Genomic DNA, 26,499 nt, shown 5'->3' with positions numbered 1-26,499 from the left:
TCCCATACCTCTGTTATGTTTAGCCTGTTCAAAGGGAATAACAAAACAGATGGACCTGATTACAATTTTTCATTACTTAAAACTGAAATCTGTATGATATACTTATGCAAAAGAAAAAAAAAGACATATAATGTGTACTTATTAAAATTCTGTTTTATTACCCTTGATTCAATCTAATTTCTTACACATGTAAATTTGGACTCTAATCTCAGAATGGTACTGCATATATTTTATCTCAGAATCTGTAGAGATAATAGATTTATTTGAGAAATGTGTTAAAACAGTACATGTTAGAGATTATGAGGCAAAAGAGCATTTAGGATTCTGGTACCATGTTGCTTGTTTTAATGTAGTCCTTTATTTACTCCCTGTTCATGTTTGTTTTGCTGGTTAGTTTGGAGTTTTTTCCTCTTTCTAATATCATTCACTGGCAGCCTTAATTAATCATGCAATTGTTAAATATATTCTTGAAATATATTGTGGAGTCTTAGATTCAAAAAAAACTTGTTTGTAATGTAGGATGTTTTGGCCAATGCAGTCTTGTCTTCCTAGAGTGCTATATAATATTGCAGATACTCAGCATTATGTGACCGTATCTGTCAGTGTGATGCTCATGAAATAACAATGAAATATGCAATTAAAATCTGAAAATATGTTCTGGAAAAGGTACGTTTCTGAAAACGTCCAAGTCTTGATATCATTGATTTCTTTAAGCTCTTTGTGGTGTTGACAACCAGGAGCTTGGAGACAGAATGCTTTGATTGTGGGAAATGAGGTTAACAACACATTTTTCCTTCTACTTTTTTTGTTATTATGTAAATTGCTTGTGATAAAGATAGGGACTAACATGACTCTGAATGTTTGCAAACTTTGGATTTATAAAGATAAGTTCAGAAATGTAGAGTTAGGATGCTTTTCAGTCTGCATGTAGCATTTATTGGACCTGTTAAGTGTACCTTGAACATTTGTAGAAAAGTGTGCAGTGGAAGGTAGTACCAACCTAAATGATGACTTATCTCTAGCTTTGTATCATGGCATCACAAGTCAATATCTATCTGAGAGAAAAACTTCAAAGCTCTGGGCAGCATCAATGGGAGGATAACTAAGTAAAATTGAGTTGCTGAAGGAATCAACTCAGGTTCCTTATGGTCTACATTTAGTTGTGAATATTATGATAACTCTTGGGCTGCTATTATAAGAGTTTGAAGTAAACTTCACATTTGACCAGTTTGTCATTCTAGGGTTGATTTTCACTAGGGAGAAAAACAAAAAGACAAAGCACTAGATCTCATCCTTTGTCACATTTATATTTTTGGTAAAAACTTTGTTAAGGTATTAAAACTCAGATACTGAAAATTATACTGCATGTATTTGCCAAAATGCTGACAAGAAATGGGCAGCAGAAATCTCAGTGCCTTCACCTGACTTATGATTTCCCTTGCAGCAGGCACTAGGGGCCTCTTCATTTCACTGTATGAGCTTCATGTTATTTTGGCAGATTCCAGGTTTAAGCCCTGGCAATATGTTCTGTTCTCTTTCTCTTTTGTAATGAAAAACAAAGAGATAAAATCCCTAGCTTTCAGATTTAAGTGCACCCAAAGCACCTGGTTTTTTGGGTTTTTTTGTAAGCTTGATCAGGCACTGAAAGAGGTTGCCCAGGGAGACAGTGGAGTCCCAGTCCTTGGATGCAGTCAGAGCTCAAAGTGGACAGTGTCCTGAGCAAGCTGCTGGGGCTGCTGTGAGCACCCAGTGGGCTGGATGAGTCAAAACCAGAGGTGCAGTCCAGTTACAATGATTCTGTGTTTCTATTGCTGTTTTAATTGGCTGAAGGAATGCACGCACCACTACTGATGCTGCATGAAAATACTTTCTGTAATCCAAGACACTCTTCTAAGTTTCCATGGTTTTTAGATCTGTTTTTCAGTTATGTGTGAGATAAGTTTATAGGTTTGCATACCAGGCAGATCAAATATTATATTTTATGTCTTTGAAAGCTTGATGCCCTTTTCTCTGCTTGAGAAATTCTTGCTTTATTATTTTACAGCTGCACTTAGGTCTGACTGTGGCTTATGGATATGTTTATTTTGCAGTGTGCACAGTGGTACTGTACTCACAACTGGATTTGTGCTCTCTGGTGTTTCATTTCAGTTTTCTGTTAAAAGAACATAACCACATTTATCTCAGTATATTGTCAGCCCAGTTTTCAGGGCTTTTCATCTTTTGTTTTCCATTCTGTATCTAAAAAAGGACCCTGCTCACCCTTCTCTTGTGAGTGTTGGGGAATATAAGTAAATGAAGTATGTGAATAATTCCCTGCATATTTAATTGCACTGCAGAACAACTTATGTAGGTATTCTTGAAACTGCCTTACTGTCTGCATAGTAAGAAATTATGCTTGTTCCATTGTTCTACTACTTCTTCCACAAAAAAACACCCCACACACCCTACAGATACAGATTATTTAGACTATAAAGAGGTACTTTGTTTTCTTGCAATCCAATAAAACTGTCAATTATTGGTGATTACTACAGTAATTTTATCATAATCCTGAAACAGTCAAGACAAGTGTAGTTCTTAAACCAACTAAGTGTACACACATTTTCCTGAATAATGAAGTCAGCAATAAGTCTTAAACTTACATGTTAAATATGCTTCTGTTTGGATGCAAGGGCGCTATTAGAACAAATTATGATGCCTGTAACAACCAAAAGGGGCTTAAAATTCAGATATATACTTCATTCTTCATCTCATAATCTTCTTTCTTTCTTTCTTTTTAGTTTGTTTGTTGGTTTTTTGGGGGGAGGGTTGTTTGGTGTTTTTCTGGTTTTGTTTGTTTGGTTTGAGTTTTTTTTAATTTTTTTTTAATATTAACGATGTTTGGAAAAATATGCAGATATGCTGCATTTGAACATCTGTAAGATGTTGCATGGAAACAACATTCTCATTTCCATTTGTCTGTGGATAGACTCAGTGAAATGCTGTACACACAGTAAGCATGGTAAAAATAAATTCCACAAAACATAATAAAGTATAAATTTTACTGTATTCTATCATCTACTGACTTTTCTTTAATTGTGTGGCTTAGATATGTGTAGTGTTGTAGAGTGAGCTTAAAAGAGATTTAAATGCATTTTCTACAAGGATTTCCTCAACAAAGATGAGGCTTACATATCTTGTGAAGATATCTACTGTGTGTAATAGTTTCTGCATGGAAATCTAAAAAGAATTATAGAGAGAATTTCAGGAAAAGGTTTCCAAAAGTCACTTTCTCCACCCTTCGCTGCAACATAGCTTGAACTGTGCATCATTCTTTATATGTCTGCCAAAAAAAGTTATTTAAAATAATTTCAAATGGATATTGCACAACCTTGCACGATCTTTCTGGTCCAGTTTCCCTATTCTACTGACACCCTCTTGATTCTCAGTTCCTTCATTCACTGTGTAAGTTCACTGTTTATTGTTTTATTATCAGTAGCCATGAATCAAGTGTTTTCATATTTTATTATCGTGTGCTTACTTTCTCTTCACCAGTTTGAACCTCATCAATTTTAGCCCTTCTTTGTATGTCTCTCTAATTTTCTTGCCCCCCCCTTATTATTTAATGTTTATTTGCATTGTCCCTTGTGTCATCCCTATCCTGTGTTGCTTTTTCATTGCTTTTGCATCTCATAGATCTCATGGGCATCTTCCAGCTTCCTACAAATAGCTTGTTTGATTATCTCTTCTAGTAGAGTTCATGATATTTTTCAAAGGATTCAAGGTAAGTTGATCTTTACTGCCACTCTTTTGCCTTTTAAAAGATAAATGCCAATTCTGCCTTCTAGTTTTCACCTTTACAGTTTGCTCTCATCCATCCTTAATGAGCTCTCAGAGGCTTTGTGCTCATAGGCTGCATAATTATGAGCCACACAGCAAAAACTACTGTGGTGCAATATGAATAGATCACTAGAAAAAACAGTTTGTAGCAAGGACCCAAAAGCTATAGTATAGGTATGCATATTTGTTTACTTTATGATTACTCTGGTGCCCTGGAAAAAACATCCCTGTTATACATGTTGCTCAAAGACAGCCAAAGGAAAGATGCTTTACAGACTCTTGCTTTCAGCTGCCCAGGCTTCCTGATGTTGCTTCAGCAAGTGCCAGAGCATATTCTCATCTGTTTAGTGGAGGTGACATGGGTCATTTCATGCCCTTTGCCATCAAAGCAAGTCTTATTTTAGTTGTTGTCTTAAATGCAACATATAGTGCCTGTTGCTTCCTTAATTTGTGTTTGAGTATTGGCTAGAATGGAAGAGATGGTATCTTAAGTCTTGTGGTGGAGGCAAGTGATCAAGTAGACACCCTGAAATTATGAGTTTCAGTGTCTCAGTTGTTTCTTTGTATGAGCAAGAGGCAGGATAAATTGGAGAGGATTTGCAGTTTTGCATTTGGACAGTTCAAAATCTTGGGGATAACTGGTGGTAGATGCAGAACTTAGGGCAGCTGAGACCCTTGACCATGAACTAGTACTATGGCTGCAATGTATTGAATCTTCTATGAGACTGAAGAAGTTGATGGGAAAGGAGGAATGGAAAAGGAAAATCATTGTTAATTAAAAAAAAAAAAAAACAAAACAAAAAAAAAACAACAACTAAAAGGCAGGCAGGTGAGACAAGCAAATTAGAAAAGTACTGAAGGGCTGCTGATACAGCAGCTGAAGCTAGAAGAAAATATATTAAACCATAGGAGGTCTTGATATAATATAAAGAAATACCTTTAGCTTGAGGGCATCTGTGTGAACTGGTTACCGACTTTGAGACCTTTAGCCTTTTAAGTGGTACAAGAAGCCGGACACAGGAGGTCTCTGTAATTTGAGAGCATTCTGTTGGTGCATGTGCACTTGATACTTACTGTGAGACTTGCTTGTGCTGCAGATCACACATTGATTCAGACCTTTCTGTTCCTTTTAGAGACTGTTGCTGCACTTTGAACAGATCTTCTGATTTAATTTCATCCAAAAGGAATTCCCTTCACATGCAGAAAAACTGCCCCACAGTGTGAGCCAACATGGAGTAAGTGGGGAAATGAGGGATTGCTGCACTCTACTGCTCTGAGCTATGTCACTGTTGTAGACACCTTTTAGCTAATATTTTATCATTTGCTGATTTTGTATACCTCAAGATGAAGTTCATTTCAGTCAGTGGGCTTGAAAATACCTAGGTTATACAACTATTCATAAATGCATTCATCCTTTCCTTGCAGGATCTTAATCCTTTTTCGCCAGTGCACCAATTAAAACAGAAAACCAATTTATTTTGACCTTTTGGCTAAAGAAGAAATTCAGAAAGCAGGAAAAACATGCTTAAGAAATGTCAATATTCTTCAGTATCTATCAGAAGCCTTTCTTCTCCTTTGGGTAAATTAGTTTGTTAAAGAGCTACCACTTCACTCTAATTTCTTTTTCACCTTCGGCAAGTCTCCCAGGAAATTTAAGAGTACTTTCACTGGATTTGCCTTCTTAAAAAAGCACTGCTTTTCCTTTGAATTATTTTCCTTCTAATCTAACTTTCAAGAATTTTGTCCTTTTGTGACCAATCTCAACTACATTACCACTTAATCTTCCCATTCACTCTTCATTCTCTGTTAATTGGAGCCAAATGGGAAGCAGTGCCTATCCACCCTTTTTACTCCTCAAGAAAGAATTTCAGGAGCTTCCTCTTCATTGTGTCTCCTGTTGTATTCATAAAATATGTTAGCCATTAACCTATGTTATCACTGAGGTCTGTGCTCTGGTTTGCTCTTCACAGATAGATTATCTAATTGATCCGTCTGGTCTTTGAGGGAAATCCCAAAGTGGTAATGTTGTTTGGGGTTTGTTTTGTTTTGTTTTTCTTCTTTAAGTTTGTATATGTCCTTTGCAGTCACTTAGCAGTTCTTTCTCTTTTTTGGTCTGAATATCAAAACAAGTGGGTTCATCCATGCTTCCTTTCTCTTCTTCCTCAACAAGATGTACTACATGAATTTGAATTCTTCAAACTCTTTCTCTCCTTAGATTGTTATATTACTACTATCATTACAAATTAGCTGTATGAGGTCATAATCAGGTAGGTGGTGAATCTGAAGTCCAGTCTAACTCATGATTCTTGGTGTAAGTGACCTATAGCTTCTGTTCTGCTAGGACTGAGGTGGGTTCTATATTTGCTGTTGGGGATTGGACCATTTGCTTCCTTAATCAGCTGCTTTGGAGGTGTCCATTTCAACCTCCATGTCTGGCATTCCTGCATTCCTTTCCAGCTGGTCAATCACTTTTTAACTGGAATTCCTCACGCCTAATGTTACTGGTATCCTTTTGTATCATATGGGCTTCTCTGTTTCACCACTTTGTCTATAGGTCTTCTGCCAGTTTCCTGAAGGGAACGTGCAGGGACACTTTCATTCCTGATTTCTGCTTTTGGAAGATATAGGTCTGTGTTCCCTGGTTTCAGCACAGAACCTGAACTGAAGAATTTCCCTCCACAGTTGCTTTGCAGGCACAACTGCAGGTAGCTGCTCTGTGTCCAGCCTGCACCCTCAGAGCTGTAGGCTGAAAATGATCTCATGACAGAGGTTTCTGATGCTGTGCTTTTAAGGGGGTGAATTGTGATACTAAACTTCTTTCTGAAGTCCCCTCTCCAATCTGTCTCTAAAGTTTCCCTGTTATGAAAGTCAGCGAGCTATTGAAGTGTTGATTCACAAATGCTTATCTTTCATTGTGCTTCTGTGATCTGTTTAGACACACCATAGGAAATTTATATCTGAGAACACACTATCATCCCTCAAAATGATGTAGTACATCTTTTTGTCATGTTTTCTTGTGAAATTATCCCCTTTACAAGGCTTCTCCCATTTGCCAACATAACTGATAACTTCTCAATGATTTTTGCCATGCTGAGCTATATGCAAAGAGATTAGGTAGGTCCTTTTTCCATTGTGTTTTAACACTCCCTAAAAAACTGAAGGTTAGTATTTTTACTCCCTTTGCACTGCAGAGAAGGAACTGAAAGCTATCATTTGGGAGATGAGTGTTCTGTTGGGCAGGCTGTTAGATAAAAGAGGAGCTATTTTTAAGCAACTTTGTGGCATTTCTTACACTTCCATTTTCTTTGCCCTGATAGCACAAGATGGATCTCTGCAGCAAACTACTTTGCTCTTTGTCCCATTTATTTTATTGAGTGTATCAATGGAGCAAGGTTTTGTTTAGTGAAAGATGTGTAGAAGTTCTTTTGAAAAACATGCAGTTTTCACTGTAATACTGTTTGCACTGTAATACTAAGTAACTGTCTAAACTCAGATCATATTGAGGCTTCAGTGTTATACCGTCACGCTTCTTGAATCGTAAATTGTTTGATACAACACTTTTTCCTCACGTGCAAATAAACATTTTTCATTTTGACAGTAATAGGTTCTTTAAACTGGACTGCTTTGAAAATTGTTTTCTTTAAAGCTATTTAATCATACAATGTGATCAAGGAAGCAGTGTAATAGGTCCTACTTAATGACATTTGTTTTGTTGTAAGAAAAGCACAGTTTGCTAAATACAAGTGCCAGTCCAGCGTGCTACAGAAGTCTTTATAAAGAATACAGAGCCATAGTATAGCAAAATATTTAGGAAAGTACACATGCCTTAATATAAGAAAGTAAAAATTAAGAATCAAATTTCTTTGGATGCTGAAATCGAAATCAGAAATATTTTAAATCTAGGACTCAGATCTGCAGGTAAGAGTCCAAGCTTGTGAACCTTGTCTTAAAATGGCTCTCATTCTTTTGGGATGGAGCAGCATGGATTTTAATATTAAAAAAGTGTTTTGGGACAAAGAATGTTGTTATTAAGGATTTTGAAGGTAAATTCATTTTTTTCCAATAAGTTTTTTATTATTTGTATGAACTTGGTGGTTACCTAGAAAAGAGCAACCATTAGAGCAATGTGGCTCTAGTATGATAGCAATAGAGTAGTCATCACAAACTAAGGAGGTTAAAAAAGTTGTCCCCTACATAGACAGGGAACGTACTCTAATAAGTACATAAAAGAGAAGCTACTGTCTAGCCAGTTTGTGGAATCCAGTATCTCAATTCATTTGTTCTGGTGACAACATCTGATTTGTAGCATACCATCGATCAGAATCAGAATAATATTGCAGAAATACCAGACATGCTGAAATCAACAAGTGAGATAATTTTGCTCTGCTGAGCCATGGTAAGTGTTCACAAGTTGTGCTTGTTCTGTTTTTTTTTATTCTACTTAGAGAGATATGGGCAATAAAGGCAGACTAGGAGCAATGTGAAGCATTACAATGCAGAATAACATACAGAGAAAATGATCTGTGATTATTTAGTCTAAGCAAAAATGTATCTGAAGGGCAAACTAATGTAATTGCATTATAGCACTGGAGTTTCAGGCTATGTATGGAGAAAATTCTTTTAAAGATAGTAGAGGCAATATAGTACATTGCTTAAAGAAGATATAGAATCTGCCTTTAAGGGAAAGAATGGGAGAAAAGCAAACCATTATGTCTGTAGTAGCTAAGGTAAACTTTGCAATATTGTAAGAAAATAATACTCTTTACAGAACCTCTCCACTATGCCCAGAGCTCAATTCAAGACATGCTTTATCATTTTTCAGTAGGTATAAATGCTGCCAGAATCGTTACAAATGCTGGTTTAGCACTTGTTTTTTCTGCTGCCCCACTTAGAGATTAGTGTCAAAAGAGCTGAAGTTTTGGTTGTGTCAGGGCAAAGTGCAAACATGAAAAGCACAAAACACATAGTTGCATTATCACAAGGTATTTCATGCATGTGACTGACAACCCAAATAATATTTTTACTTCTCAAAATCTACACAAAACTGCATTAGTTCAGTGTATTTCACCAGAATACACAGTAAGGGTAAGTCCTAAAACTTATTTGTAGAAATTCCTAGAAAAATGTAAATGTCAGAACCTCTTCTCTATTTTAATTGTCATATGTGTACACAACAAACCAGTGGGACTAGTTTGTTTTTTCTTATAGGTAAATATTTTTACAGGTTTATCAATGTTGACTGCTTCTGTATAGAGTATATTTGTTTATTGTCCTCTTATATCAGTTCTTATTTTTTCTTTCTGAAGTCAGGCAATCACTTTCTTGAAAAATAAAAGAATAATGTATGATTAAATTTTCAGCATGACTAAATTATCTTCAAGATTTTGTGCTGAAATTTCAACCAGGACTCAAACACAGGGAAGTGGATTAAATAAACTGCAATTTATGTGGACAAAATAAACACACTCAATACTGCTGGCTCCTGCACAGCTTGTTTTCACCAGGACCCCGAGGTCCTTTTTCCCGGAGCTGCTTTCCAGCAGGTCAATCCCCAGCCTGTGCTGGTGCATGGGGTCACTCCTCCCCAGATGCAGGACCCTGCGCTTGCCTTCCCTGAATTTCCTCTCTGCCCACCTCTCCAGCCTGCTGAGGCCCTTCTGAAGGGCTGCACAGCACTCTGCGGTACTGGCTGCTTCTCCCAGCTTGGTGCCATCAGCAACTTGCTGAGGACATCTCTGCCCCTTCATCAAAGTCATTGATGAATAAGTTAAACAACTCCCAGTATTGAATCAAGGGGGACACCACTAGTGACTGGCTTCCAGCTAGACCCTGAGGCCACTGATTGTGACTCCCTGGTGTCAACCAGTTCTCAATCTACCTCACTGTCCACTCAACCAGTCCACACTTCCTGAGTTTGCCCACAAGGATATTGTGAGAGACCAGTGTCAAAAGCCTTGCTGAAGTCAAGGCAGACAATATACACTGCTGTCCCCCCATGCCCCCAGGTAGTTTTTTCGTTGTAGAAGACATCAAACAATGATTTACCCTTAGTGAATCCATTCTCCTGATCTCCTTCTTGTCACCTACATGGATAGAGATGGTCTCCAGAATGAGACACTCCATCACCTTTCCAGGGGTTGAGATCAGGCTGATTGGCCAGTAGTTCCTTAGGTCCTTTTTCTTGCTCTGTTTGAAGACTGGGGTAACATTTGCATTCTTTCAGTTCTTAGGTACTGTTCTGGCTGCCACTTTTCAAAGATGATAGTGGGCAACCTCACTATGGTGATATTAAAGGACACAACTATGTTTGAATGAAAAATAGCATAACTCCTCTTATGATGGAATGAAATCAAAATTGTAAACATCTTATTGTCATGATAGGTATATATTTTATATTAATGTAGGTAGTTTATAGTTGAAGAACCAGGTCATAATCCACACTTTCAAAAACCATCCTAAAGTAACATGTATTCAAGGAATTTTAATTCCAGTTAGTTTGGATAGCAGTCTGACTTTTCTTTCTTTTTAATGGGTTTTCATATTTTTTTTCCTTAGTTTGTTTCTCTTTAAACATTGCTGCACTGTGCTACAGTAATTTCTTCCCTATCTTCACCCTGATATCTACATAGTGTCAGCATTGTAGATGTTATCTATTATTGCCAGCAGATGGATGAAGGCAGGTGTTTGCATCAATCCATATTTTTGCCATTCCAGTGAATAGCTTGCCTTTATTTTACCTTTACTTTTGGCTGTTGAAGTTCAGTTATCTTTCCTAGTAATCCAGGAAAATACTCTGGTTTTGTTGCTTATACCACTACCTATTTTGTTTATGCAAGACTTTTGCTGCCTACAGTTTTTCCTTCAGTTGTACACCCATAATCACATCCAAGCACCATTTTTCTCTAACTGGCATTATTTTCCAGCTCTGTTTATTAAATCCAGGGTTTTGCATGTGTGAATACAATACAAATAATTTCCTTTGTCATCTTCCTTCCAGTCTTTTGTGTGCATCTTCCATTTTATCAGCAACATAGCTGCTAATATAGTGCATCTTCCTAATCATCCCCATTACTGTCCCTTTACATTACCTGCTTTTTTGTGCCATCCTATCAAGTCCAGTATTCTTTTTCTGTATTCACTATAATTCACTGCTGCTACATTGGTTTGGTCACCTTTTTTCTGATACCATACCCTCTTTTTTTATTTAGCATGGCATTTTTGTATGCTTAGATGTTTCACCTGTGCTTTTTCATACCTGTTCAGCCACATCATCCAAATTCCATTTCATGTGTGGCTTGTGCTATGATGCCTACAAGGCAACAGACATTGAATGCTTATTAATTTATAGGATATCTGATGTAGGCACTTTGTTTAAGCCCTACTTTTCTATTATAATAATTTTCCCCCTCCCTGTTTTGTGTACTGATTCCTTCTTCAGAATGTGAACTTTTGGAGACAGAGTTTGGGCTTAACTATATACTCAGAAAGCATGCAGAATGTCACATTTAAGTTCATGTAAGTGCATATAAGTTCATGATCCTAAGGAAAAAGCCTTAGTTAGCCATTTTAGTTAGCAGAGTTCTTTACTGCCTTCTCACTGCCCACTTCATGAGACGCATGACAGTTTTTGAAATTACTGGAGGATATATCTGAGTGCTGTTCTCACCCCACGTAATGAGAGTTTTCCTTCCTGACTTGGAACATCATGCCTTCCAACTTCTTTTCTCCAGACCAAGGAATTGTGAATTCTTACACGGAAATTGCAGATATTTTGTCCACTTTAATGTCTTCCATATAACAATGTTAATTGATAGATTTGCAGAATTTTCTAACATTAAAGGACTGGGTTTGATCTCATTCAAGGAGGTGTTATTTCATCTGAATGGAGTGAGTTTATAAGAGATAGTTAATGACTTCCAAAATGTTATTTCTAATTGAAATATTCCACAGCTTGGCTTCAAAACTACCCTTTTTAGTAGCTTAAAGATCTTCTAAGCCAGCCTAGTGAATCCTCTCCTAAGACTTCAGTTGTTGTCATCTATGTCACAGAGGACTGGCTCTATTATGTAGAAAGCTAAGCTTGTTCTTTCACACTTCTGGTTTATCAGCAATTTGTGTAGAATTCCTTATCCTCCTCTTTTTTCTTAGAATGTCTTAGTGCTTAAACAAATAAAAGTAAAAAAGAAACAAAGAAGGAAAAACAAGAGAGAGAAAAATAAAAAAAAGAAAGCACACCACGACATATTTCATTAGATAGCAATATGTGTAGTCCAGAACTAGTTATAGTAGTTTAGATTGTAGACAGACTACTGCAGATTGTAGTCTTAGCCAATTTCCTGACTTGTTGAGAAGTATTCATAGTTCTTGAGAAGTATTCATAGCATATACTTTATATTTGTAGTTATCATGAAACATGCTGCTGTAATAGTTTATTGGGCAGAAATTATGCAGGCTGTATAAGAAATAGACCCTTGTAGAATTCTCAGCACATTGTGAAGAATTAACTTAATCTTTTAAAAGATCATCCTGCCTTTTTAAAGACAGTGTGAATTAATCTCTGGTTTTCTTATATACCATTTACAGGATCATCGAAGAACATAAATCTCTGCCTGTTTATAAGCAGGTCAAAGCCTAAAAATGCTCTGAATGTCAGTATTGTTGTTTGCCTCCCAGAATATTTTTCTGGGGAGTTCTTTTACATTCTGATTCAGATTTATACTCTCATTATCACAGATTTATAGTGAGCATAATTTAGGACTTCATTGACTTTAATGTGGTGTTCAAAGTCAGTAAAACTCTTCCTTAGGTTTCTGCAGTTTTAAGACAAACAACAGCATGAACTAAATGTTTGGTTTTCATATTTTAATAGCTTCTTATTTGAATTTCTGGTTTTAATAACTGAAATGTGATGTACTCTAAGAATAACATAAAATATTGATAGTGATGTTTGATTTTTATTTTTTTTTTACTATCTCTCTAAGACGTTTATGGATGTAAAGGGGTTGTTTTTCTTTGTGTCTGAGGGAAAAGAACAATGTAAGTGAGGCAGGGTCACTGTCAATTTGTTTTATATTCTTAAATGACAAACATGCAAAGTTGTACATGGTATAACATACAGAATAATAATATTGAATAATAATAAAGAGGACATAAAGTGATGCAAAGACAATCACTCACAACATAGCACAGACTGATGCCCACTCTGTCTTCAAGCAGTGGCCTCTTTGAAAGACAATCCTTGTTCTCTCCCGCCCCCTTCTTCTTCTACCACCACTTTTTCTCACTGACCATGATGGTACAGGTATGGAATATGCTTTTGGCCACTTGGGGTCAGTTGGCTTAGCTGTGTTCCCTCTCGACTCCTTGGCAATCCCCACTCTACTTATTGGGGGCAGAGAGGGGGGAAAAATGAGAAAGGCTTGACACTCTGGAAGCACAGTTCAGCAACAGCCAAAGCATTGGTGTGCTATGAGCACTGTTTTAGCCAAAACTGCACACTATTATATCAGCTGATGTGATGAAAGAAAACTTCCATCTCAGGCAGTCCTAGTACCAAACCTGACACTTGTTTTAAGTACTGGCATAGTTTTTGCACTTGAATAAAATCAAATCACAACAAAAGAATAATCTGAGTTTTATTTGCCTGGAAAACCTACTCTTTATGGAGTTTATCTGAGAAATGAGCAGAAGGACCTTCCTCTGATTAATCTTTTTAATATTAATAACTTTTTAACCAAGTTGTGTTAGTTCAGAAAACCCTTGAATTTTTCTCTTTAAAAGCATAGTTTGTTACCCAATGAAACAAGAAACTTGTCTTATTCCAGCCCCTGTTTACACTTGATGGAGGGGTTATTGATGAAAAAGCATACTGAGAAGTAATTATTTTAGTGGGGTCATCTTCATTAAGCATATTGTAGTAGTACGTGTCTGACTATTTTCTGTATTTTACTATTCAGACTTATTTCATGTCAGTCATTATGCATTTCAGGAATTGTCTGGAAGATTATTGTGTTTATCAAGGAATTCAGGTTGCAGTCACTGTATTCCAGTTTAAAAACACCTTTTGTGACTTAGGCTCTAGAATGTAGTGTTTTTTTGTGTTGAATCATGTAATTTCACTGAAGCTAGAGTGCTTCTGTCTGTGCAGAGCCTGTCTGCATTCAATCTGTTGGTTTCTGCTGAAGGACTAAAGAATGAGTACCTAGAAAGGTTACTCAGAAAAATGAAAGCCCTTATGGACATATAATACTTTGTTTCTGAGACCCTGACAGTTTAATCTTGCTATACAATTTCAGTTCCCGCTGCTGAAAATAAACAGAGAAAATATGATAAGTATCAAAAAATAGTGAACAAATTGATTTTGCGCTTTAAGTCTGGCAGTAACATAAGAACAGTACCACCATATAGTTACTGAAAGTATTTTGAAAATTAATTAATAGTTGTGAGGAACTATATTACTTCAGTAATAAACACTTATGTGAACAGAAGTCTAGAAGAATACTGACAGTACTGTCTTCACAGTACAGTTTTAACAGAATACAATAAATGAGGAGCAAAGACAATAATGATTTGAAAGCAAAATAATGAGTAGCTGCCGACTGAGGTTTGTGTCAGCCCTGTGTGGAATAAGCTGAGATTCAGGAGGGTAAATATCACATATAAAAATATAATTTTATCCTGAACATACTTGCAAGATAAGAGCAGGTGGAAGCTTCTTTGGCAAATTTAATTTCAGCATTTCTAGTTTTCTGAAAGCTTGACTTTACATTTTTGTGTATTTTGTGTTTATTTTTTACATCCTCCTTTTCCCTCCTTCCCTATTTTTCTTGTAAATATGTTTCATGTGTGTCAGTTAGAAACATTCCACAGAAGCAGGTAAAATGAAATATTGAATTTGCCTCTTCAGTTAGAAAATATGTTTATATCCAAATCAATAAATAAAAAAATACCTAATTCTTGTTGAATATTTATTCACTGACAAAAACTACAGCATGCTTATTGTATTTCCCAGGTTATCCTTTACTATTAAAATTTTATATTCTATTACTATAGGATTTATCAAATTCAGATTCAGTTTTTGTTAAGGCAGATTGTACATTCCATAATGCATTTTTTATTTCCTTTTCAAAGACAGGTATGGCTGTTTCATTTTGCACTTTTTGTTAGAAAGCCCACAAATACCTGTAGTTTTCCATGTGAAAGTATTTGTATAAACACTACTTGACTTAAGATAAATACATTAACATAGATCATCACTTTCTTAAGAAGCATTATTTGACAATTCAGCTACAGCAGTCGAGGACTTACCCAGCTGTTTACCCAGTAGGCAGAGGTTGCTTGCCTCATACTTCAGCCAACAGAGCAAAAGTGCAAGGTCTCATTGTTCCAGTACACTAGAGTCAACAATGGCTTTGAAATATATAATTAACAATTAGATTAAATGTGCTTATTTTGCACTTAAGTGGATCAAGTTAAATTCCATTGGCTGTACGGTGGAGAATTACTCTTCTATCAGGAATATAGTAACAAGATTCTTGAGATAAAAAATCTTAACTTTCTATTGCTGTGCAAAATAATTTTGTCTCTTGAGTATAAAGCATGTTTCATTGGTTTTTTCATGTAAGAGTGCAGCTGAAGCCTTATTATGCCAGTTTTCTATGCTAATATTTTATTGAACATTGAGTTGTGTGGTATACTTTTTCATCCAGACTTTTACAATGGTGCCGTTCCTATTTCTGTTGTGATAAATAAATACAAACAATCAAAATTAGCATTTTGAAGTTGTTCATCAGCAACATGCTCTTAGTAGTGATGAGCAACCCCTAAAAATTATTTTCTTTCTTCCTACGTGATATTTTCCTATGTATTTTAATCACTGGGAAAAGCAAAAACACTGGATTCAACTATAAATTGCTTTAAATGTTAAAAAAAAAAAAGTTACATATATAGAGAGAAAATTAAATACTTTTTTTATTGAGCAGTTGTAAAATTACATTCAGCAATTGCAATATATTCACCCTATACAGGGAATAGTGGTGATCCACAGTTGTACCCTGGCATTAGGTTCATCCAAGAAATCAAGTATGCAGGTCACCATCAGGTTGCACAGGTAAATACTTCAGCCCTAGGTGAAGCTAAATGTGCCCATCTACCTCCTGCCTAAGATCATGAGAAGAGCTGGGGACAGTGGGAAAGCACTCATTATTTTTAGGGGTTAAGCCAACTACTGTCTTATTTTTAGGTTGTTCTGGATAAGTTTATTTCCTAAAGTGAATATATATATATATTATTGATTGTAGGATGGAATGGGAAATTTGAGAGTCACTAAAAAAGGAATACGACTTGAAGGAATATCTGAATTTCTGCTTCCATTATATGTGAAAGAAATCCATTCCCGAAAGGTAGGTATTTTTCATCTTTATTTCTTAATTTGCAGCTAATATAAATTGACCTCTTCAGTCTCAAACTACAAAGTTTAATTCTTACACCTCCTAGATTAGCAATCAGCAGAGGTTTGCTTTGAGAATATCTTAACAGTGAAAGCTTCCTTCATGTCAATTTTTTTTTCTCTGAAACCTTGCTTACTTCTTAAAAGAAATGTTTTATCCTAAAGAAAGGAGATTCAAAGCATTGTATTTTATACTTCAAATGACCTCAGCACAGGGAATGGAACATTTGACTCTCATTTGATGTAAAGTCCAGAAAAGCAAGAGTGGTGATAAGTTCAAAATGCAGTGAAATAAGGAATGGTTTTGTTCTTTTTATCACCAGCTATCATGATTTCTTTTTCTTTTTCATTATTTTTTTTAATTTTAATTTTTGTTTGGGTTTATTTTGCTCATTAGGCAGAGGAAATCCTGCTATACTGTGTGAAGTCTCTAGGATTTAATTTTTCAAAGCAAACCCTTTAAATGTTGTTTAAATGAAACTGTGATATAGCATCAGGTTATTAGAGAAAAAAAGAAAAGCAAGAAATTTTGTCCTATGAAATTCAGTGTAGGTAATTTTAACTCTTTTGTTTTTATTCAGTTATGCTGTTTATATTAACATTGTCAATGAATTTAAAATAAATATTGAAATGCTGGAAAAATCATCTTTTTACTGTGAGAGTCATTACCTATTATCTGAGTAAAATGTTATGTTGGCTTTCAGTCACTCGTGAAAAGAATTTCAGTGTGCATACTGCAACATTTGATAGGAATCACAAGTATGTTGACCCTAAATTCCTTTGTGGAAAATTTTTTTTTTTGAAATCTGTCATCTATGTATATAAGAAAAGTCTTGAGTACCTTCATAAATGAGATGTCAGTTTCCCATTTCTCTTAATTAGTTCACTCTTATGTTAATAAATCCTTGAGGTAGTCTCTTCATCCTCTTGTTCTGTAAAGCTAAGATCTTCCAATGCTTGATAGAGTAGCAGTATTGTCCTAGGTAATGAAAACTTTTATAGTGTCTAAGTAACCTTGCAGGGAGCATACTGTGGTGTCTGCAGAACTATGGGTTTCTACCCCCAATTCTATGTTTACGCAAATTGACTTCTATTTTTTCATCAAATGGCTTCTCTGCATGTCAGAATTTAAAATTATGTATCAGACCCTGAGCAGATATGGGCTCATTTGACCCTGAATTGACATCTTCATATCCCCAAAACCAGGGCATGTGTAGTCTGTGTAATTAATCTTACAGAGAATTACATTTTGGCTATGAATGGTCTAGCTGTATGCTTTTGATCAAATTGCTAGCCTGAAACCAGTAAGTTTCATCCAGACCATGTTGTATTTCTCATGTTTATATAATTTGCATTGTTATGATGCAAACTTTATTCTTTATAGTGTGTCTTTAATGAGATGTATGAAATCAAATAACACATAATGCAACATCCTGAATTATTTCAGTATTTTAGTTCTTTTGAATTAAATGTTTTTATTATCATGCTACTCCATCCATACCACTGCACTTCAGAATGGAAGCAATCAAGGTGCAGTCTTATTAGCTTGTCACATAACAATAAAAGTAGCTCGTGGTGTTTTCTTGAGAATGTACTCCTGGGTTTAGTAGTCTTTTTAATTTGCACATAGAGTTCTTAAGAGCCAAAAAAAATCCAGTTTTCTCTTTGTTAAATTGTTTCCATCACATAAAAGAAGAAACCCATTGTCCCTTAAAGTAGAGGGGGTTACTTTGGGGTTTTTTTTCACAATTAATAAAGTTAAAAATGTATTCTCTGAAAGTAGTATGTGTTTTCCTGAGATATCCTTAGAGAGCACAGAATTTAATAATTGAGTTAAAAGTCTTGGGGAAAATGTCAAGAAAACAAGAAATAGTGAACATATATGAACTTCTCACTGAACAAGAGAAACTATGAAAACTTTGTGTTTATCTTGTGTTTTAAAATATGTGATTCTATATGAATTAAGAAATTGTAGGTGGGGTTCAAAGTAGGATTTCTTTCACGTATTTTTTCCTCCAAATTTTTACTCAAGAGACAGAATATCTTTGTAAGTAGTTAGAGAGCTTTATCTTACACTGTTTTATTTCCAAGCCTGGATCAATCTTGACAAAAGCAAATCTAAAATATACTTTTTTCATCAATGTTTCTCTGAGTGTATATAATCATCAAAATAGAATTGGTTTTTTCTAATTTCGGCCAAATCACTGCATGTATTTAGGTTTATGTTTGGGCCTTAGGTGCCTTTGTGACAACCTCAAATTCTTTTTCTGAGACAATGTCTTTGTTGAGCTTCTCTCTCTGATGGAGTTATAAGGATGCAGCATAGGAGATCACATCAAAAACCTTGATGAAGTTGAGGAAGAACATACACTCTTCTTGTGCCTTGGGACAGGCTTCTCTTTTTGCAAGACCACAAGCTGGTGCTCCTTGCCTTTAGTAATCCCATGCTTATTTTGTCCCAACTGACTTTTTTCATATCTATGTTGTAATAATTTTTGGGGCCTCTCCCACATAATCTTGCTAGGAACTGATGTGAGACTAACTGGGCTGTAATTTCTAAATTCTTCCTTCCTTGCAAGATGCTCATACTCTCTTGTATGAGAGTATGGCAGCCTGGCAGGATGGGGGTTTTGTTGATTTTGGGGTTGGGTAGAAGGAGCATATTCCCCCACATTCCACTCAGACATGTTCTCCCAAAATTTCAAGGCCGGATTTGCTATATCTACCCTCTTTTCTGCTCTGTGAGATACCCTGCTGCCATGCAGTCAAAACTAGTTCAAGAATCATGCAGTCCTACCACTACTGAGGTATATATTTATCAGAGAAATTCCGTTTAGGAGATGTCATTGCACATGTTTTTGTAATATTAAAAAAAAATCACAAAGGTACCCAAAGAATCTGCCTCTGTTATTGCACAGGATGAAATGCAATACTTGTTTCTGTAGCTACATGTCACAATCCACTCAGCTAAAGCTTGAAACGCTTCCCAGTTAATTTTTCTGATAACTGCTCTTCAAGCCTTACCCTTTGGGATCACTCACATGTCACTAAAGCTAAAGTCACTATTACGGCATTGTCCTGGTTTTGAGAACTAGGACAGTCATAAAGGACTCCTTAAGTTCTTTTGGCTCTCAACACCATGTCATTCCAATAGCGTCACTTTTATTGATAGGAAAAAGATATAAGGTTTTCTTCATCACAAGCTTTACCGAAGGACAAGTCACTCCTATGTTTGTTGGTGGTCTCTGGAGGGACTACCACTCTGAAATTGAGTTGGCTGTGCTCACTCTTTGCTGACAGCTGATAAGAACTTCCATGATTCATGATTTTGTTCTTGATTTGCTATACTTCAGTGGAATCTGTCTGGGGATCATTCAGTTGAACAACTTTATCTTTTGAACTTCACTTTTTCATGTCAGCCTCTACTCCTGTTTTTATTTATGAGACTTGTTGCTCATCAAGGAGGATCTCTGCTTTTTACACTGAAACATCTGACTTACTATTTCAAGTAAGTTGTTACTATTTCAACCAAGCCTTTTTCTTTGGTTGATTATGGTTCATGAATCAAGTCAGGAGAGGCCTATATCCACCCAATTTCATACCAGCCTGAGGAACTGAATTTGATTTGAGAGCCCTTCTTCAGATGGATGTGGGAAAGTTATTGAAGTTGAAACTGTTTTTCTAGGGGTTGGTCGTTGTTTTTAGTCTCAATTGCATTTTCAGTTTTCCAGGTACTTCCTTCATGTAACACATCTGTGTACTGCTGGGGAAAATTTCAATGAAACTATGTGACATCTCAGTCTGATGTTCATAATGTTTTGCCTCTAATTCTCATGTAAAGTATATTTAGATTGAGCTGTTTTAACTGTAAGGGCATCTTATGCTGAGGAATGACCTTTTATTTCCTGAACAATTTTTAAATAGTATAGTTGCAGTTTACACAAGCTAATCAATTAAAGAAACACTACATGTTTAAAAAAAACTATTTCCATAGAAAATCTGTTCCAACAGAGTAAAGTGAAAGCAGATTACTTGCAAATGACTTGAAAAGAGGGAAAAAAAAATCTGTCTTCTTTAGCTCTTTGTGTATGAATTTGCTTATATTTCTTTTTGGAGAACATTTATCCTTTGCATGGCATTTTATAATCTTGAGGAACACCTTAGTTTTGCTCCTCTGTATAAACCTTAGGACTGTGGATGCACAAATGAAACTAAGAGGCAAAAATATGAGTCATTGTGGCAGAAAAACATCCACAGAAGGCATTAAGCACAAATGAAATACATTAACATAGTTTATCTCCCAAAAATACTGATAGTTTTTTAGCCCTGACTTGAGGGCAGCTGAGATAGTTTTAAATGTATTTCTTCCAAGTGTAACAGCCTCACTCTTAGGCCTTTGGTAGACAAAAGACATATATTCACAAAAGCCATTGTAAATGGGTGTGTCTTAAGTTAGAAGATACTTCACATCCAAAGACTCAGTGTATTAAAAGCTACAAATATTCATGTAATAAAATTATAAGTCTAATGATGTTGGAAGTTGTCAGAATGGATTTCTGAACAGGAAATCATGCCTGCCTAAGCTGTCTTCTACAACAAGGTGCCATGCTTGGTGGATGAGGACAATTATTATTTTTAATCTTGCCTTTAGTCTCCCATCACATATTCTTGATTGATGATGTACAGTCTGAAAGAGCAGCGAGGTGACCTGAAAAATGGTTTAACTGCTGGGTTCCAAGGGCTGGGCTGTGACCAGTGGAGGCCAGTGGTGTAGTCATGGGGTCAGTACTGAGGGCAGTATTGTTTAATTTCTTCATTAATAACCTGGACAATCTCTGTGCAATCTCGACAAGATTGCATATGAGACATAACTCGGAGGACGAGTGTACTAACAAGTAATTTTCAGAAGCAAAAGAGAACAAGAAAAATAATGAAAGCATTGGAGTTTTAACTGTTCAAAATTTTAATTATTCCCAACTCATTAGTAATAACACTCTTTTTTCTTTTCCTGTCTCACATCAGATGAATCTCAGAAGTATTGAGGGTAATGATCAAATCACAACTTCAAAGATAACACTTTCAAAATGAATATAAGATTCTCAGGCTGTTTATTCTGAAACAGATGTTGTGAATGTGTAAATTCCAGAAATACATATAAAATAAATTTTACCCATTATATATATATATAATTTTTTCATCTTGAAATAAGACAGAATTGTAACAATCTTCTTTTACTTTGTCAGCTTTGCTTTCAGAATACTTTTTGTCTTGCATGATACTTCTCACTTTAAAAAAATTTGTAGTGAAATAATATAAAATAGTCAAGTCATTCATAATCTACAAAAATAAATATCAATAAAATTCCCTAAATTCCCCAAACCTAAAGATTGCTTGTTACAGATCAGAGGTGAGAAGTTCTGAACCAATTTTGGTTTTGATGACATCTGTGACAAAGTCACAGAAGCTTACTCACAGAGTTTCATGAGGCAGTTTAGAAAAAATAATTATTCTACCTATTTATGTCATTTGTCACATCTGTACTGTGTTAGAATGAGGGTTATTGGGTGGAGAGTTTGTTGGGGTTTTTTGCTATTAGTATTATTAGTATTTCTATACTCTATCAGGAAGAAGTCCCTGAGCAAAGAAAGAAAATTGCCTTCTAACTGTTAAGAAATACTCTATGTTTTGGGACACCACACACAATATTGTGTCTGACATCACAAAAGAGAAAATTAATGAATATTTCAAAGTTTATGATGAAAAAAGAAAATAATTAATCTCATATCCAAAAGCTGGAGTGAAATTCAAAATATAAGTTATGGAATAATTATCACGACAGTGTCTTATTAGGACACCATTGCTCTCTCAAAAGAAAAATCTGCTTGCTCCTCCACAGCTTCTGACAGCCACTACAAGCAAATATAATTGTTTCATTTAAAATATTGTCCCTCTCCCATTTGAAATGAGCTTTGTATTTTCTGCCTTTCAGAAAGAACTAAGTTGAATTTTACTGCTTCATAATAAGCAACATTTTTTTGTGTGAAACATATATATATGACCTGCTTGGTCAGTCTTAAGAGCTGGAGTTTTTTATTCCAGATAGCAGGCATGCTTTTTGGTTTTGTCATAATGAATGTGTCATGTTATAACCTCTAGTTTCAGAAATATCTTGTATCCAGCAATGAAATTTTCTGCTTTGAAAATGTCTTTACAGAGTGATTGTTGGGTTTTTTTTTACCATTCCCTGAAGGAGTTACCTGTCCATCTGGTGTTGTGACTTAAACTTCCATCTCTTTTATATAGTTCTGAAATCCCTCCCTCAGTGACTGAAACTTCTTGGGTTTTTTTACTGTCAGATCAATTTCTCAGGAGCCTGCTGAACTTCCTTCACTTTTAGGAAGCAATATGTCCACAGCATTACCTGTATTGGGGAAGAATTAGGTTAAAATAAGGTAAAGAAGGGAAAGAGATGCAAGAAGTGCTACAAACATTTTAATGAAATAGTGCAATTTACTAAAACATTTTAGAATTAAAAATATCATTTTTCTCTTTCCCTTTTTAGGCAATGTAAGAAATACATGTTACTTTTTTTTGCTTGTAGATATTCAATACATGGTTAATTCAATTCATCCTTAAAAACAGGCACATAGAACAATCATTATCCTTCTTAGATGCAAAATAAGTACCACATTTCATCATCTTATGGATTACATTCTTGAGTCTTTGCTAATGATGTTACTGCAAAACAACTGGAAATTTATTATTTGAGGACATGAAATGGAAGCATTGATTATACCATAACAAGGACTGTTTTTTGACACTGGCCGCCATCCCAGAGTGATAAGTAATGCTAACATTAGTTGAAAGCCTTGTTGACTTGAAGAGCATCCTCAGGAAATAATTGCACAAAACCAAACAATTTATATTCTTTTCATTACCAAGTGTATGATGAGTCACTTCCTTTAATCTCAAGCTATTATGGTATGTTAAAATTTCAAATAAAAAATTACCTAATTTCTCATCTTTAACAAATTATATGAAGTTAATTTTTAAAACTCTGTTTAGATAACTCTGATAATCCACTGAAATGTGATTTTTTTTTTTAAGACTTAGAATTAAATTTCAAAAAATATTTTAAGGTAGTAACTGAGTGTTTAAGTTCTTCAAGGCTAAATCTCCAAACTATGCAAAGACCTCACATTAAAGAAGGAAAGTCTTAAAACAGCAAACCAGTTCATTGCTGTGTGGTATATTGTTTCTATCTCATAGACACAAACTCAGAGAAAGATTTTTTTTTTTCTTTTTGGTTAGAAAACCTAAAGTAGGAAATAAACACTAGCAAGAACTTCAGACTATCAATGGTGAAATCCATGGGTGAGATTAGGACAAAGAAAACTCACAAGTAGAAATCTTGTAATAAAAGCAGCTGAACAAGTTAGCATCCTGTACTGGAATTGGTAATTATGGCTTCAGCATTATGATTGTACAATAACAGCTGGGGATTTACTGTAAAGTTGGCTCTTGGGCTTCAGCCAGAGGCTCATTTGTATCTTTTTCTGAATTTAAATCAGTTGTTCTGCAAAGGAAGTTACTATAGTTCACAAAATTTGTTAATTTAGACTGGCAATCTGTCATGCATAATTCTACAACAGCTACATACTCTTGCTGAACTCTTTGCAAGTGTAAGTGGAAATTGCAGTAGTTGGCTGAAGGTTGACTCTGAATTTTTTTTGGTCTGAAGTAGAAATTATTTTTAAAAATATGAATAAATGTGATTAGTAAAAGTGAAATCTGTGTGATACTAAACTTGGCACTCCAGTAGTGATTTACATGAAAGTTTCTTAATAGAAGGGACAATTGAAGGGAGAATATAGAATGCCTAGATTTTTTTTTTTTCCCTCTTGCTAGATCAGCATATAAATTACAAGGTTTGAACAAAGTTTACTTTTGCCTCTAGAATGTAATAGAAGGGACAATTGAAGGGAGAATATAGAATGCCTAGATTTTTTTTTTTTCCCTCTTGCTAGATCAGCATATAAATTACAAGGTTTGAACAAAGTTTACTTTTGCCTCTAGATTTCTCCACTGGCACCCACCAGATTGGAATCTTCCTATAAATCTTTGGTCTCTCTTTCTGAGTGTAGTACAAAATCCCAGAAGTGCTCCATACTTGTATTGTCATTTTGATAAAGTACAGATCTTTTAGAATGTCAATTAACTCTCCTGACAAGCTGAGCCAAAACACTGTCACAGAAAATGCAGAAAGCAGCTTGGCTTTTTGCAGGAGAAACTACTTTACATTCTAGAAGCAGCAAATTAGTTTTAAAAATATTATAGTAAAAAATATTATTATGACTATATAGATCAGAGATACTACTGAATGCTCTTTTAATGTGCAGGTGCTGCTTCTCTTATAAAATATTCTCTACTAGGATGCAGGGGTTTTTTGAAACAGTGTGGATCATATTGAATAATATACTAATTTTGGAGTAGCTTCACTGGTTGGTCAGCATGAATAAGGACAACAAAATTTTGTTCTGAGAGTGAGGAAAATTATACATTAGCATAATAATTGGTGGGACTCTTATACTGCTCAGATAAGGTGTTAGGATTACCTGAAAGCAGTCAATGGAGGAGTACAGTGGTCTCTCTTCATCTTTTATAAATGGTTGTAATTTAATACTTGCCCAGAGTTGTAGATGCTCCATCCCTGGAAGAGTTCAGGGCCAGGTTGGATGGGGCTTCGAGCAATTACCTGGTCTAGGGGAAGGTGCTCCTGCCCATGGGAGTTGGAAAACAGATGATCTTTAAGGTCCCTTCTGAAAGAAACCATTTGATAATTCTTTGATTTTTGTTTCCTCAATTTTTTTTCTCCTATTAGAAGAGAAACAGTATCTTGAGATGGCTTTAAAGTCATCACACAGAAACCACAGAAATTATTAGCTGAAACATTGTTGGTAGTGTATGCAAGAAGTGAAGGTTATATTCTCCTAGCTGAAGACCACTTTTTTTTTTAACTCCATATTTTGCTCTTGCATTTTAAAGCATTTATAAATTTCTCTCTGGAGTCAGAAGAGCATTAAAACACTGTTTTTAACTAAAAATAGAATTGGTGTTAGCTTTTGTGTATTTAGGGCTATTCTGTATCTTTCTAAGGTTTGCAGGTTTTTATTGGTCTGAGTTTTTATCTGTGGATTTCAGCAATTAGATGTAATTGCCAATCAAAATATTGGAAGAAGCATCTGATGAGCATGGCACAGATGCTTTATGTGTGATTCCAGTAGTATAAATCAGTATTTACGAGGCACTCTATAAAGAAATATGTTGCATGTGTGTATTTTTGTAAGAATAACAGGCATAAATCTCATTTTGACCTTGAGTTTGGCATTCAGAAGATAGTGTCTATGTACATCCATATTATTTAATCTCTCCACCCCATTTCCAGTTCAGGAGCAATTTAATTAACACAGTCTTAGTGCAATGAGAAACAGGTGGGCACTAATTACCCCTTTATCCACCGGGTATCTCAGTTCCTACATAGGAACCACTTAAGCACACACAGACTACAGATATCTGGTGCTCACTACAGTGGAGCTGAGATTACAGGGTGTGCTGCATAGTGTAAAAGGAATTACAGATGCAACCAGCATAATATAACCTTCCTGCTGATTCCCCTTCCATTGAATAATCCAAGTTCAGTCTTGGAACACAAGCAAGTAGAGTAAATAAACATAATTTAAACCATAACTGTGGATACTAGAATGTAATATGTGCCTCAGGCTGAAGTTACATCCCTGCCCTGGCAAAAGAATTCAGTAATGAAACATTAACACAGTAATGAAATCCTTTATGAGGTACATAGAGACGCTTGCTTCACACCATCTGAGATTTTTCCATGTGAATTCCAGTGTGAATTGAGACACTTTTAATTGCATGTTTGTGTCAATTTCCACTTCATGTACAAAATTATGTTGTTGAATTACTTATCCCTTAAAACAAACTACTCTTGGATCAAATAATTAAAAATATTAAGACTAGGAGTGTTTCCCTATAGAAAAGCACATAAACATTTTGATGATTATTTCGATGTTCTGCAGATTTTTGATTTTGAGAGTTTTTGAATAGTAATTTAATAATAATTTTAAAATTGAACCCCCCTCCCAACATTTTAATTACTCATTCAGGTTGTGTTTTTTTAATAGAGCAGTTTAAGATTTGTTCTTGAAGATAAATTG

At 35.3% G+C, this 26,499-nt stretch overlaps 1 protein-coding gene across 2 annotated transcripts in view; it reads left to right on the top strand.

The window, feature by feature from the left end:
* The window catches only part of SGCZ (sarcoglycan zeta), a 171,611-nt gene that overhangs the window by 55,380 nt on the left and 89,732 nt on the right, over positions 1 to 26,499 (top strand). For both annotated transcript variants that reach the window (XM_041490283.1, XM_041490274.1), the window contains exon 2: positions 16,116 to 16,217. In XM_041490283.1, coding sequence (XP_041346217.1) covers positions 16,116 to 16,217 — 102 coding nt within the window. The remainder of the gene's footprint in view (positions 1 to 16,115; positions 16,218 to 26,499) is intronic.

Source organism: Pyrgilauda ruficollis, unplaced genomic scaffold (genome assembly GCF_017590135.1).
Source record: "Pyrgilauda ruficollis isolate IOZ18807 unplaced genomic scaffold, ASM1759013v1 scaffold1, whole genome shotgun sequence".
Taxonomy (NCBI): Eukaryota; Metazoa; Chordata; class Aves; order Passeriformes; family Passeridae; genus Pyrgilauda; species Pyrgilauda ruficollis.
This window is presented reverse-complemented; position numbering and strand designations above follow the sequence as displayed.